This window comes from Athene cunicularia (genome assembly GCF_003259725.1).
Source record: "Athene cunicularia isolate RWA chromosome 14 unlocalized genomic scaffold, athCun1 chr14_part1, whole genome shotgun sequence".
NCBI classification, from domain to species: domain Eukaryota; kingdom Metazoa; phylum Chordata; class Aves; order Strigiformes; family Strigidae; genus Athene; species Athene cunicularia.
In genome coordinates this window covers 17,161,618-17,176,674 of record NW_020799118.1, presented here as the reverse complement: position 1 = coordinate 17,176,674, position 15,057 = coordinate 17,161,618, and the positions used below count along the sequence as shown (strand labels likewise).

Genomic DNA, 15,057 nt, shown 5'->3' with positions numbered 1-15,057 from the left:
ATGGGCTGCCCAGGGAGTCCCCATCCCTGGACATGTTGAAGAGTCAGGTTGTCCCACCACTGAGGGATCTGATGGAGTTGGGAATGGTCAGGGTGGGGTTTATGGTTGGACTAGAGGAGCTTCAAGGGCTTTTCCAACTGAGATGATTCTGGGATTCTGTAAAAGACTGCTTATGTCTTACAGCTCAGATTAATAAAGCTTGAAGCTGATGTAACAAGAGTAAGGAGGCAGAGAATGAGTTTTCCTGCAACCATACCTGCTCATCTCCATTAGCAACAGCTTCCTGTAACTCCTGTTTAACTGCTGTTTTCACTAATTACTCCACTGATGACCAGAAAGCCACCTTCAGCTTTGCCCATCTTCGCAATTCGTGCTTGAGACTGCTGTTGAGATGCCAGTACTCACTTTGGAGAGACTTTTTACAAAGTAATTGCATGGCAGTCTACTTTGCCAACCTTTTATTTTCATGACAAGCTTTAACATTCACATGGGTCAACGTGCTGCAAGAAATTGAAAGAATCAGCTGGTTCTGTTTAATTTTTGTAGTGTTGCACTGATCATGTCATGCAGGTAACAAAGCCCCACCCCTCACCCTCTCTCTAGCATTGGGCAACCCTGGAAATGATCAGCTCAACAATATTTGGCAGAACCTTCCTCTTGTGTAAGACATGGTGGATTGCAACTCTTAAAATGTAAACTGTGAAACATGGACATTAGTTCAGGCAACTCATACCGAGGTGAATTTTTTTTTTTGCTCACCATAACCCAGAGCATGCTCCCAGAAGCCAGAACACTAAACACTTCTACACAGTGGAGCCCATGTTTACCTGTTTGTGGGAGGTGGCAGTGGAGGAAAAGTGATTATCTTTGTGAAAAAAGGGGCACAACATTAAGTTCCTGGTTACTTCTGATAGACCTCTGTGCTTCTGACACTTTGGCACAGGTCTGTTTGTGCTTCAGCTTGAGCAGCATGGAGTATACACCTAGGAGCGGCATGGGAGCGATAATCAAGAAGCCAAAGGCAGCACAGCTACTATTTAAAATACATGTCTGTGTAGGAGGGAGGTGGCAGGGTAAAGAGACCAGAATTAGAAGCTGGCTGGAGCCAGAAGCTGGTGGGTAAAGCACATTACTGTGTTCTTGCTGATATGGCCAGCATTTTGACCTGCTTGAAGAAGAGGAGGTCCTGTTAATAACAGGAGTTGCATCTTGAAAGAAGGGAAAGCCAGATTCAAGAGGGTAATCTTCATCCCCAGAAGCATGACAGAATAAAAGTAATGAGGGTTGCAAATTTAGCACAGTAATTAAGATCTGCTCTTTTTGCTCACTGACTGTTTTCAGGGGCAGTGGCAAGCTGGGCTAGCAGCCAGGACATCCAGCTTAGTCTGCTGGCTGCTTGCAGGGATCCTGTGCATCAGTTCTTGGCCAGCAATAAATCATTACCCGGTCTGCGTCCTGCGCAGCTGGTAACAAGTAATGACATCAGTGGCCAGTTGTGTGCCAAAGCCTCTCTCTAACCCTGCCCTTGGTCACCAGCAGGCAGCCTACGCCCAGAGGCCAGTATCCTCTTGCTCTCCCTAACCCAGGACAGGACTGTGATGCAGAATCTCAGTAGGGTTCCAAGCTGAAATTCACCAGGAGACTCAGAGGGCTTGAACAAAACGCTGGGTTGCCAGCTGGCTTCCCAGCTGTGACGATGCAGGTTGACAGCTGAGCACAGTCCCCGTGTTGGCAGGCGAGCACCAAACCGCCTGCAGCGCGGATCACCCCAGCAGCTGGGGTACCCCCACCTCACCTCACGCTGAGCCCCCCATACATAAGCAAATGGCAGAATGCTTCAGGGACCACATGACAGTTACTCATTTGGCACTTATATAATTGTCTCCACACACGCTTTATGTATGTTCTCTCACTAGACAAGTCCCAAGAATTCACTTTAGATGTCCCAAGTCTGATTAACCTCTATAAATCCTTCAAAACAACCACAGTAATACTTAAAACAGAGAGGACGTTAATCTTCCTCACTGAGATTGCAATGTGGGCTGTTTATCAGCAGTTATGCAGTGATGGAACAGAAGGACAATATCAGACAGCACTTGTTTAAAAGGTATTGCCTGGAAGCCCACAGTCTTAATAGGGGCAAACAGGCACCGATCCGGGCTGAGGCGGCGCACAGGGGGTCAGGAGGGTGACACACTGCAGCTGGGGGGCCCGTTGGAGCGGCAGTGTCTTGTACGTCAGGCACGGTGACTTATTTTGGAACTCAGCAGCAGCTATGCCTAGAACTGTACACATGACTTAGGAAAGCATGCAAGTCATCTGTTAACCACTTCCCAAGCTAAGCTTATTATAACAGATAAAACTATTTTCCTTCCAAGACTCAGAAAGTAACATGGATAATATCCTATCCTAAGCGTTCAAGCTACAAACCTTCAATGAGGCAACGTAGAGCTGCAAAGTGAAACTACACTGTAGTCTAGTATTTGGCAGCAGTTCAAGGGAAGGACAATCCTTTGTTGCTAATGTGTTATCCATCAAGGATATTCACAAGTTCCCACACTCAGCAGATCCGACCCAAAGCATTGTGCGTGCTTGAAAGAAGAGTTCTGAACCACAAATGGCAAAACTCCCAGTGCAGACAGAATACAGAAGTCACTGCAGAAACAACTGCTGAGAGGCTCTGTAGGGCATCATAGTCTGTAAATTAAGGGATGAATGCAGCAGATTTAGAACACCCTGGCAGAGAGGCCACCACATCCAACTCACCCAGAACTGGAATTTCCACAGCTGTGGTTACCTCCACTCTGTTAGCCAAAACAGTCTGGCACAGAGTTCTGTGCACTCACCAGAAATGTGGAAGTGAAGGTATGACTTCTCCATATAAAGAGCATCCCCTGCTCAAGGGGAATTACTACACTATTCTACAAATAGACTTAAACCTTTAAAATATTTGAGTATTTAAGTCTATTTACAATACTGCTGCAGAGTATAACAGCATCCCTGCACTGTACAGAGCACCACAGAACGTTGTCCACGAACAGGCATCGACCTGATCAGCCGGCCCTGCTGCTGTCCCTGCACACTCCCAGGGACAGAGGTGCTTGTCTCATGAGCAACCTTGAGCAGGATGTCACATCTCCAAAGCATACTCCATAGTACAGAAGGCAAAAGATTTGTGCAATTTTTCCAGTTTCAGATAACTAAATTCACCAGTGTATCTATATGGAACTAGATTACACATTAACTTATAAAAGCAGACATCTACAGCACACAATGAAGTAACAAAATACAGAGGTTTATTGACAATTGCATGATTTATCATTTGATTTCCAGTCACCTTCTGTCCCGGAGAAATGCTCTTATCAATCTTACTTGATGAGTTGAAAACATGGTTTAGATTCCAAAGAAAAAAATACAAGAGAATGAACATAGTTTAACAAATTTAAGGCCTAGTTGGAAATTACTGTTTAAAAGACAGGCACTGTAGCCAATGCACATCAGGTACTAAAAGATGCCAAGTCTAAGCTCAGTATTACGGATAGCATCAATGATACCAGACCCTTCAATGCAGAAATCAGCCTCTGGTTGACTTTTCCACATGGTGGCCTCTTAAAACCCTGTCAAGTACTGAAACAAGGAATTGAAACAAATAGATGTGTCCAAGACTCAGACAAAGGCTAGACAGCACAGACTCAAGAATAGCTGCTAGGAAATACATGTTTGGAAGTAACATAAATCCATCCCAGAGTTGCAGTTAGAATCACCATCTTGTCTTCCCAGGGGGCCAAATAACAGGGAGCTCCAAACCTCTCTGAAGGGGCACTGAAATCCCCACCTTCCATGGCTATTTCTGCCCTTAGCACTGCCCCATATATTTCACTTTCCCTGTCTGAAAAGGCAACTAAGTCTTCAGGCAGTCATCCACCACTTCTGACATCAATTGAACCGAGCAGTCTAGTGAGCACTAGAATCACAGAGTGTTTTAGCACCTGGCCCAGAGACAGTCCCCTCTGAAGAGTGGCAGTTCCCAGGGAACCTGGGCTAGAACAGCAGCAGATACATGCAGATAAGGCCACGTGTTCTTTGGTGTACCTGAACAACTCCTGTTTCGATATGTCAAATTTAAAAAGTCACTATTAAATACGTTGAACAGTAAGCACCTAATGTTAACATTCATGTATCAAGGCCCTAGATATGATCAGAGAACAAATGATGGGAGCTACCCTCCCTAACAAATGTTCGTGCAAAATATGCACATCTTCCAAACATGATTTAAGATAGTCAGCACAACCAAAAGGTTTGTATTGCTAAAGTCTTTGTTTCTCCAACTAGGATAGTCTACAGCATGTCTCAAAACAATTACGACTGTGGTTTGGGGAGAATCCATGCAGTTCTCCCAACCTTACCAACAAAAATCTTGAGGCAGCCAAAGGCAAACATAAGGCTGACCAAAGACAAGAGAATTCACTAACAGAGTCAGCACAGATAAACAAACAAACAAAAAATGCACTGTGGTGAAGACAGTAGAACAGTCCCGGTTTTCACAGGGTACAAAGTGAAAACCTTTGCAGAAGCGAAGGCATTTCTATACAGGTTGGGTCAAAGCTAGCTGGCTGGACACCTCCCTATATTCTCCATGGTAATTGTACACTGCACCCACATATTTACCAGAAATGTGCAAGCACTCAATCAGGATACTTTAAATAAAAGTCTTCTAGAAGCACCTACATGAAACAGTGTGCTGGACTGATACAATCACTTGTCAAGAGCTAGTTGTAGTAATCAGCAGATTGCTGAAGGCATTAGAAAGGCCTGAACACTCTGGGGAGGGGAAGCCCACAATATTATGAGTATAAAAAACTTTCAGCATGTTTTGCTCTTGTATCAGCGATCATGTGCTGCTAAGCAAGAAAGGAGAAAGAGAACCAAAGACTGAAGACATTCAAAACCACAGTAGCACTACTTGTTCCAGGGGAACATATTTACATTACAGTGACTGCAAGTCAACTCACACTGTGAAGCTGCACCCTGCTGCCTAGAGGGAAGCACAGCCTACCTGCTGTGCTTCAGAACCCTTCAGATAGGACCTCCAGGCTCCTACCCGTTCACAACGTTTTACATACTGACTGTAGGGATAAGCCTGACTCCACAAGAGTGTCCTGAGCCACGAGCTAGCTAAGAACCTAACAGTCTGATGAACTCACCACAAAGTAGCACTGATCTTTCACAAAGTTACACTACTGCCCCCTCTGACACCCACCCAGACAGGCCAATGCTCACATTTTCCACAGGGCACCCTTTCCCTCCCCAGCCCTCCCTCCCCAAGTCATCAGGTTATCCTTCCCACACACTTTAGTATAACCCTCATCCATCTGCCTAAGAATCTATCCCCCAATAATAATCTATAAACTGACCTCGCAACCACAGACAAGAGTTTCTGTGCGGACTCCGTTAGTGAAAGTGAACAGATAACCCTAATAGAATGCAATACTGGATTTCCCCCCTGGTGGATTGAGAACTTTGTTGTGTGAGCGTGGCCTTGGCCCTAATCGAGGCTCATGATTGTCTATCTTGGGTTCTGGGTCCTTGCATCGCTCCTCTTTGCCCAGATCTTTTTTCTCGCCTCCATCTTCCATCTGTGGTTTGATATTTTCTGTAGCTGAATAAAAAGAGAAGGGATTAGATCAACTTGCTATTCTGTAGTGCACAAAGTGTCTTATCTTCTATAGGCTGCATTATTTCCCATGTCTCCCACCCACAGCACACTAAGGTTTCTCTGCATCTGTTAATTTTTCCTGAAGGATATAGGTGCTGAGGAAGAATTTAACTTTTTGTAACAACTCTCTTCCTTCAGAAATCTTTCTAACAAGGATATGTAGGCTTACCAATATACCTTCAGAATTACTTTGGCAGTTTCAGGCCATTAAGACCTTCAACATACCAATGAATCCTTTCACACTGAGTTTTGCGAAAGCAGCATTCCCATCATTCTTTAACAATAACTAGCTGAGCAATAATACATTCTGTCAGTCAGCTATTTGTTATTTACAACTACACAAGGCCGAGGTTACACACTTGAAGGCAATGGCAAGGGTGGAAGAAGCAATCTGACAGGATGTTTTTCTATATATACATATCCCATATATATCCATACACATTATCAAGCAAAGTATATATACACGCACATAGTATCAAGACCTATGGCTGTGTTCTCCTCATTAAGAGGAAGAGAACCATTTCCCTGAGGTAAGTGACAATTTCTGACAAACAGAAGGAAAACTTCTCAGCTCTACTATCCTAAGCACCAGCCTTAGTCTTATGTTTTTAAGAGGAAGCATAATGAGTTATTCCTCAGACTTTATCTTCTCACAGATAACAGAGAAAGGAATTTCTCTTGCTGACCTTCTAGCTTCTTTGGTGTTTCATCTTCTTTCAAGACAATGTGATCCTGCAAATAAACCAAAAACTACCTTAGTATATTACCAAACAGTAAGTCTGTCACAAAACCCTTTTGCTTTGTTTCTCATCTCAGTTTATTCATTTATCATGGTAAAAGCCAACAGACTCTGTGTGCAGCCCTTCATCCCCTCCACTAACCCCGAAAGCAGTGGTAGAAGATAACTCCTACATTATTCCAAGGTGCGCATCTCAGTCAATTCACTGAAACACATAAGACACTACATTAGTTCATGAGAAGCTTAAACCTTTGTTTATGATAAACAGTGCAGTCCAAATGTCAGGAATTACCATTCTTGTCAATCACCCACTACCACCCAGAAGCTGGTACTCACAACCAGAACACCATCAGCCCCTGAGCACCCTATTTATAATCAGCAATTATTGCCTTCAGTGAGCATCCACAGTGAAGCCAACAGTCAGGTAATTAACAAAACAAAATCTTTTTAGACCATTTCCCCAACAATCCCAACTGACTGTTAGGAAATACACTGCAAATATTTCAGAAAAGCTTGCATGAAAACTCCAAGAAATTCAACTTGCAGTGATTTTTGCAAATATGCTATCTCTTTTCCACCCCAGTATTTCCCACATTTGCAATGCTCTAAACGAAGACATAGGAATTTCCAAAGTGTTGTCCTCCATTTAGTCAGGAATTCACAGGAACTAGTATTTTACATTTTTTAAAAAGCAATGAAAAAGAATCTGAGATGAGCCCAATAAAGGGGTACAGAGGAACAAAATGAAACCCCTTCCCTACACCAACAGTACTACTCCTGACAAAAGCTAGTTCAAAGTCTTTTTTTTGTCCTCCTTTCTTATGGCCCAAATAGACTCCAGAGTCTGCATATAAAGTTAGGCAAAAGCACACTACCAGCACCTTCAAATTTAAGGGGAAGAAAAAAAAAAAAAAAGTTAAATTGGACTTTTCCCCTGAGATTCCAGGAAAAATGGGACTGCTACTACTTTTTCAGCACAAAGACAGTGAGCTGTGCTTCATGGGATGTTAACTTTCTGTGCTATATGACATGTCATAAACATTGCCAACATAGTAGCTGCTCACTTAATAGGATCTAGAGTAAAGCATGTGGTTGTAAATCCAAATATAGGGCATTTAAATACAAAATTAAAGTAACTGGCAATGTATCCTTTTTTCTAAAACTAGCTCTTGTCAAAACTAAAAAACTCTCTATTACACATCCCAGCTTTAAAATAAAAAAATAACAACTGATATAGCAAGATACACTTTTGTCTGACATCACACAATCAGGAACATGGTGGACCTGACACTCAAAGCTGATCTTGAGTTCATTTTTTCCACTGTTGATCACTTAAGCTTAATCTCCTGCTAAAGTGCTTTCATGTTGAATGTACATATATTTAAGAGGTGAAGGGAACAGCCAGGCCACATAAAGATTTATGACTGTAGCTCACTGGTGTTCACCAACTTTCCAGAGTTGGCATCAAGATCACCTCTGCCAAACTGCAGAATAAAGAGAGATATCTTCTCCCTATCGAGCTTAAATACCTCTTGGCTGTGCACCAAGAACTCCAGCTGTCCCTCACTTACAAGGAAGACCAAAGGTTTCAGATTTTTTTTTTTTTTTGAACACACATTCAGAGTCTAATTAATTACTGCAACTACAGAGCATGCTGAGATCTGATATACCAAAGATAACTGGCTATCAGAAAGAGACTTTGGGTATAACTGCCTAACTTGAAGGTACCCTATGCATAATTCAGGTCTGTCACCTTAAAGAATACAGTCACTGCATTGTGACAGGACTAGGACAACACACTGAGCTGCTAGCTTCTTGGACAGACAGTGAAAGAAGTACAAATACCTTAGGCTTGTTTGGGTGTGCTCGCACAACACTGGTTGATACAGGAGACCCAAAGATATCACTTGTCTTCCCACCAGGTGGATTCATGCGTGGACGAGGCTGAGCAGAACTAGAATCCTCAAAAATACCACTTTCTTTCCCCCCTGAAAGGCAGTTAGATTTTTTTTCCAGATTAATTAGCTATACCACACTATATTAAAAAAAAAAAAATATATATATATGAATATAAAGATTTCTAGACCACTACTGCTGAGACATTTACTTTTGTTTGCCCGAAGATACTAGTTGACGCTCTTTGTTTTAAGAATTCACTAAAGGATCTCAGATTCACTTGTACTCACTGCAGCTAACTGATGACACACCTCCAGAATAGAAGCAGTTTTCCTTTCATCATTTCCTAGACCTCAACTTGGAAAGAACTAAACTTGGATGATGTCTGTGAACATGTAGATCACTGAAATATTCATGTATTCAGAAGTCTGAATAGATTTATTGTTCAAGCCCACTCACTTTGTAAAAACGCAACATAAAGGCAGACAGATCACAGTGTTCCACTTTAGGAATAGGAAACCAGTCCTGTGCTGCAATTCAGAGCCCCAGTTGTGCCAAAGGAGGCGGCTGCTCTTACCTGGAGGGTTTGTTCTTTTTGGAATGTTTTGAGGTTCTTCTGATGCTCCAAAGATATTGGATGCCATTCGGTGTGGCCTGTTTGAAGAACAAACTTCTTCTGTACTCCCAAAGAGATTACTTGAACCTCCTCCTGGGGGCTTCAATACCCTACATTGAAGAATGAGAGAGAAGCAGGAGACAAAAGTGCATTTGAAATTTACAGCGTTCAATATATCTGATGTCCCCTCCCCATTCTCCCTTGTATGTTATGAATAACTATTCCGATTTGAACTTACTTCAAGTAATTCTGCTGTGTCCATGAAGTATCTACTTTTCAAGAGCTGTTCTAACAAAATATTCTCAAGTTCAGCACAAATATTGCTAGCCTCCTGGTCAGTGAACTTGATCATTATGTTATCTACGATTACTTGTAATCATTGTAACAGTGCCACCAGAACAACTGGCTGTGCTCTCTGTGGTGTTCCAGAAGCAACAGGAGATGAAGATAAGACATATGACTCTGATTGGCATTTTCAAAATAAATATTACAGAATCAGACTTTCTGCTAAACCGCACATACCAACTTTGCATCTGTTATACAATTCAAACCCACTGACTTTTAAATAAAAGCAGACATTTCATAACTACTAAAGAATTTGCTAGTTCCAACCATCAGTTACCATATTAGTTGCTGCAGAAAGGTGAAATATCAAAAAGCCAGATTTTTAGTGGACAAGATGCAAATCCATTACAACCAAAGCTCTGCACCGGAGGTATATCAAACAGATCCTCATAAAAATCAGAGGTTACAGTAGAAATGGACTGACTTCTTTAACACCTACAAAAAGTCATGCTCATCCTGGAGTAGTAAGTCCAGTTAATACTTTCATCTTGTGCAACGGACTTCAGGTTCTGCCCTGAAAAGGAACTGAACCACTACCTGGGAGCAGAATCAGTGTAATTCATAGGAAAATTAACAGAAAAACATAGGAAAAGGATAAATGCCTAGGTATAAAAAATAATCTTTATGGTTATGCCTACTTGACCAATTATCCACAATCTTAGCAGCTGAGCAAAAGTAGTAGCTGAATTATACCTCTTCTAATCTGAATACTTGATCTGGGACCTAAACTAACCTTTACTTTTATACAAAGAGAACAGTTGTGAATTGAAAGATCTTTATCCCACTCTACCTAAACAGAATTCAAACATCAGTGAATTAATACAACATATTCCCTTCGTAGATCTGTGACAGAAGCAAATCATTTCAGGTTAGATATCCACCAGGCAGAAAAAGAGGCTCCTCTCAGAGCCAAGATCTACTCCAATTTAACTCTTAAGATTTCATTTCCAAAAGCAGAGATATTTGGCTTCTCTGCCAGAAAATGAGGTTTTTCAGCATTTCAGATCTCAGGATGCAGAAAGCAGTTCTATTCTCCTTGGGACGAAGAAGAAAAAGATTCCTCTTCTAGTCTGGGATTAGTTTATGTAGACAGAAGCAGCCTCAGAGAGACTGTCTTTACTGGCCAATTTCAATATTTTAATCCTCTGTACAACTGTGAATTTAATGAACCCCTTTAGCCTGAGGGAGTAACTAGAATTTCAGTAGACTGGACAACTGTCTTGTCGTCCACCACACAGGTAAGATCAAAGGTAAGACCAAACAGAAGGTTTATTAACAATTCAACAGACTACAGATCCAACCATGCTTTCCATATATCTTAGAAGACTATTAAAACAGACATCATATAGGCATATTATGTACTTCGATCATCCACAATGGTCCAAAAACAATGAGGCAATTTAAGCATTTAAACTTGGGAGATGGAAGGAAAAGAGAACAATAAAGAAAAACTAGAGTAGCTTGGGATGGGGGTCCTGTTAAAAAACTAGGTCTGTTAGTATCCCTCATATAATTTAAGTGATTTCTGACTTTACCCATTCTTTTTAGCTACTTTTTAAATGCATCCAGTCATTCTTGAGTTCTAAGTATACTATCGAAGAGATTGAAAAGAAGAGAAATATCATTTATATAGATGGAGTTTCTTATACTATAGACTCACTCCACTGATCACACTATTTTCTTAGCACATGCCTACAAGCTAGGAGGGAATAACAAAATAACTACATTCAGATTTTTTTTTGTTTAAGAAAAACAACCAGTCATAAGAATCAAATTATTTCTCATTCCTGCAACTGGGTTTAAGATCCATTGCAAAAAAAAAAAAAAAAAAATCTAGTGAAACCCCACTTTAAGATTAAAGGTCTTTATTGTTCAGTTAGCAAGCTTAATTAAGCACCAAAAGAAATCCAGTGTAAGAAATTAATCTTCCATGTCCTCCCATTTTCAGCTCAGTAAGAAAACCCTACTGCTGCAATTAATAAATCAGAGGCATCACTTGAGGTGCTATCAAGGCACTTTGAAATCAGCATAATAGGTGATCTTTTCTGACAGAGTGTCTTGACTCTACATACACAAAGTGGATTTGTCTCAATTTCAGAAACTTCTAATTGCTAGCAACCTTCCAAATATTCCATAAACTTTCAACTGACTGTGACACCAGGTCCACAAGTCTAACTAATTCACAGGAATTTCCCCAAATAATCTTGAAGTACAGCAACAAAGTATTCCAGTTTATGATGGCAAACAGGACAGGGTTTTGTGCTCCTTTGCTTCACCCAAAAACTGAGAATACAAAGGTATGCAGCCTCTAAAGCACTGTTGACCTCCTTGCACTCCTGCGTCACTCAGTTCTAGATCAGAGTGATATGTTGTTCTCCCAAACCAAAAAAGAAAGTAAGATTTAGTCTGTGAATCCTACCAAAGGAAAACAGCATGCTAAATGTGATAAACCAGTGTGAGCTACTTCAAGAGTACAAGGAAATTCAACATACACTTTATAGTAATTTTAGTTCATACTTCACAGTCATTTTAGTTTATAATGGTATTATGCTAGTTTACGTAGAGATATTTTTGTCTCTTACAGCCAGATAAGATAGATCTTTTTTCTTGCTTTGGGAGGGGGGTGGGGGGAAAGGGAATGTGTGGTTTTATTCTTTCAAACAGTAATTACACAAAACCCTTAGTCTTCTACACAATCTAAACCTGCCTCTTCTCCCCCTCCCCTCCAGTAGACTAGAAGTCTGTCAATTCATCTAGAATAGCTAAACTAAGAACCCTACCCAGTAAATTTAAAAGCCTCTACTAATTGCTTTGTTCTTTTCTGGCAGGCTTGAAGAATTTTAATTAGCCCTTGTGGCCTTTTTTTCCTACATTCTAACACACTTGAATTTGAATGCCCTTTCCTCATTAAACCTTTCAGCCGACCTATGGAAGAGGTGCCAAGACTTATCCATTACTTCAAGACACTGGCTATATAAATATTTTTTTTTTAATTGTGCCTGAAAGTTAAACACTGCAGTCCTACCAGTTCTCAAAGAGTACTAATAAAGCAGGTAAAATAGGAGAGCAGAAATCCATACAGCCAACACAGCAGAAAGCCTATGAGAAAGCAGGTGTTAAGGTCTGAAGCAAAGACCAGAAAATGACTGGGGGCACTCTTGCTGTTGGATCAATAAACTCATGGCTCATTAAATAGCTCACCCATCTTATAAACAAACAACATGCTTTGTTATGCCAGTTTTGCTCTTGATCTGAAAGCATTGCAGTGTTCTGCAATAACACCGATGGGAGGAGGGGAACATGTGTATTACATTTCCAAGCTGGCTGTGTTTAACATTTTCTGCTCTAGACAATAGTTGTGAAACTGTTCGTATACTCGACGAATTGAGGATACATAAAAGCAATCCCTCTTTCGAGTGTGCACCACCAGTAGAATTGATAGAATCTGTCCTGTTTTGCTTTCAGAGCAACAGCAACTCTTAGACATGCAATTCCTCGTTTTATTTTTGAAAAGCAAAACTTCCTTAAAAATACAAAGCATCACTGTTAAAGTTTAATAAAATAAAACTAGGCAGTTAATTTGATTCAGCAAACTAGTTCGCTATATCACTGTACACATTAACTGGATCGTGAGAGATCTATCTCACTGGACAATAATTTAAGTGGAAGCTTTGTTAGAAATACAGTATTATGAAGTTGTCAAATGCAAAGCATTTGTTTCTAATTCCCTCACAAAGATTTTCACATTAGGAAGAGTTATTTTTTCCAACTTGCACAGCCATTTGTGGTTGCTGCAGGGATTTTGAATTAGGCTGTTTTAATTAGTAAAACTTCTACACACCAAGAACTGCAAAAAGATGTGCATTGTCATCAAATAAAGTTTTGTTTAGGGAATGAATAGAATGAACTCTGGAAAAAGTGTCCTTAAACGAAGTACTTGCTTTTGATGGCACAGGCTGTATGTCAATAGTCACCATCTCAGAGACCACTTTATAAAATCCAATAATGTAACGTATTGCAGTGCTCCACTATGCATGCTTGCTGTACTGGGTCTGTTTATATAGCTGTGTATTGCTATAGTCCCCAGGCACGATGAAATCACACAATGACAGAGAACAAGCTGTAACAAGGCCACCTTTACTTGCTCTTGACAAAAAAGTTACGATGGTTCTTAACGAAAAAGTTATGATTCCAGACTCTATCCAGAAACCCAGTTTAGGAGTTTAACATGGCTTCAAAATTACCATGAGAAGAAAAGTTTCTCAGAGACTATATTAAGGGCAGAGCATCCTCAGAAAATCTTTTAAAACCAGGTCATAGCTTAGAGCAACTGGAATAATGGGCAAACTTAAAGCACCCTTACACAATTTTGAAACAGTTCCTTCCTTCCTTCCCCTCGGAGCACATGATTACCTAGCAGATGGATTAATCACTCCAGCTCCGAGTTATTAGGATATATGCCCTCGTCCAAGTGTAACAATATATTTCAATTTCGTAAGGTAAAAACAAGCTAACACCTGCTTATGTAGGCGTTTGTGCTGGATCCTCTCAAAGCTTCGCAGCATAACTAGGCCCTCCTCCCTCCTTCAGGAGGTACAACACGGGGGAAGAAGGGCCTCCACAGCGCCAGGCCTCTCTTCCGGCACCGGAATCCCTCAGGACCATCCAGACCCCCCCTCCAGCTCGGTGACCGCCGGTAGGAGCTCAGCCGCCCCCCAGCAGGCCGGGGCAGGAAGCAAAGCCCTCAACCCCACGGGAGCCGGCCCTGCCCGCTCGCTCCCCGCGTGACCCACGCGTGGCCCCGAGCCCAAGGCGATACGCACCGCCGGGAGCGCAGCGCGGCGGCGGCATCACCCCCACCCCAAGCCCCGGGGTGGGGAGAGGTAAACCGAGGCACAGGAAGGTCACGGGGCAGGCGGCGAGCGCCGCCGCCCTACACCGGCCTTCCGCCCCAGGGCTACCGGAGGGATGGGGGCTTTCTGACACTCACTATTAGCAGACACTACTGGGAATGGAAGCTGTAAAGCAAAAAAAACCCAAACCAAAGACCAACCAAAACCTTCTCTCACCATGGTGAAAATCATGAAAATTCTGCGATGGGAGATGTCAAGAGAAGTTATGACACTGATTTCAGTGAAACCAGATTTCACCTTGGAATGCTTGGCCTTATGGACAAATTTTCTGCCCTCCCCCAAGAGGCCATTATTATGTAAATAAAGGTTAAATAGAAACATCTGATAGGGCATGAACAGCAAGTAACACACTGGACATAATTTAGACCAAGTATTAGTATGTATTTATGCACAAGAATAAAAACAGCTTTACAAGTTGAATTGGAAATTTAAACAGAGGAAGTTTAACAGCTTTTGTATATTATATTAAATAACCAAAACACCTTTTTCCAAAATTGGTAAAGAATAAATAATATAATTTACAATATGGTACAAAAAATAATCAGTAAGGACAGGCATTCTGCTTTATACATACACTATATAGGTATATTTATAATCTATAAAACAAATTCACATCTCAAACAAGCCAGAGACCTTAGATGATATGGCTTAACTATTATTAAAAGAAACAGCATTAATTTTTGCTGCCAGAACCATAAGCTCTAAAGCAGTTATCATGTTTCAATAATTAATGATAACTTATTGCTGTAGTGCTTGCCAAGGTTTCACTTAGTTAACATTTACAAATTGCTGTGAAATTAAGAGATTCAAAGGTTTGAAAAGGTTAAAAAAA

The 15,057-nt window shown here is 41.2% G+C and overlaps 1 protein-coding gene across 2 annotated transcripts; it reads right to left on the bottom strand.

Moving 5' to 3' along the window:
• Window positions 1–3,274: 3,274 nt before the first annotated feature.
• JPT2 (Jupiter microtubule associated homolog 2) lies at window positions 3,275–14,192 on the bottom strand. Of its 2 annotated transcripts, XM_026859069.1 has the most exons (5): window positions 13,830–14,192; window positions 8,929–9,077; window positions 8,301–8,443; window positions 6,403–6,448; window positions 3,275–5,659 (listed from the first exon to the last, which is right to left on the bottom strand). In XM_026859069.1, exons 2-5 carry the CDS (start codon window positions 8,993–8,995, stop codon window positions 5,475–5,477), a joined length of 441 nt encoding a protein of 146 aa, XP_026714870.1. In that variant the 5' UTR covers window positions 8,996–9,077; window positions 13,830–14,192; the 3' UTR covers window positions 3,275–5,474. The 2 variants fall into 2 exon arrangements, with proteins under 2 accessions (XP_026714870.1, XP_026714871.1); XM_026859070.1 differs by lacking the exon at window positions 13,830–14,192 and having other exon boundaries at window positions 8,929–9,146.
• Window positions 14,193–15,057: the final 865 nt, after the last annotated feature.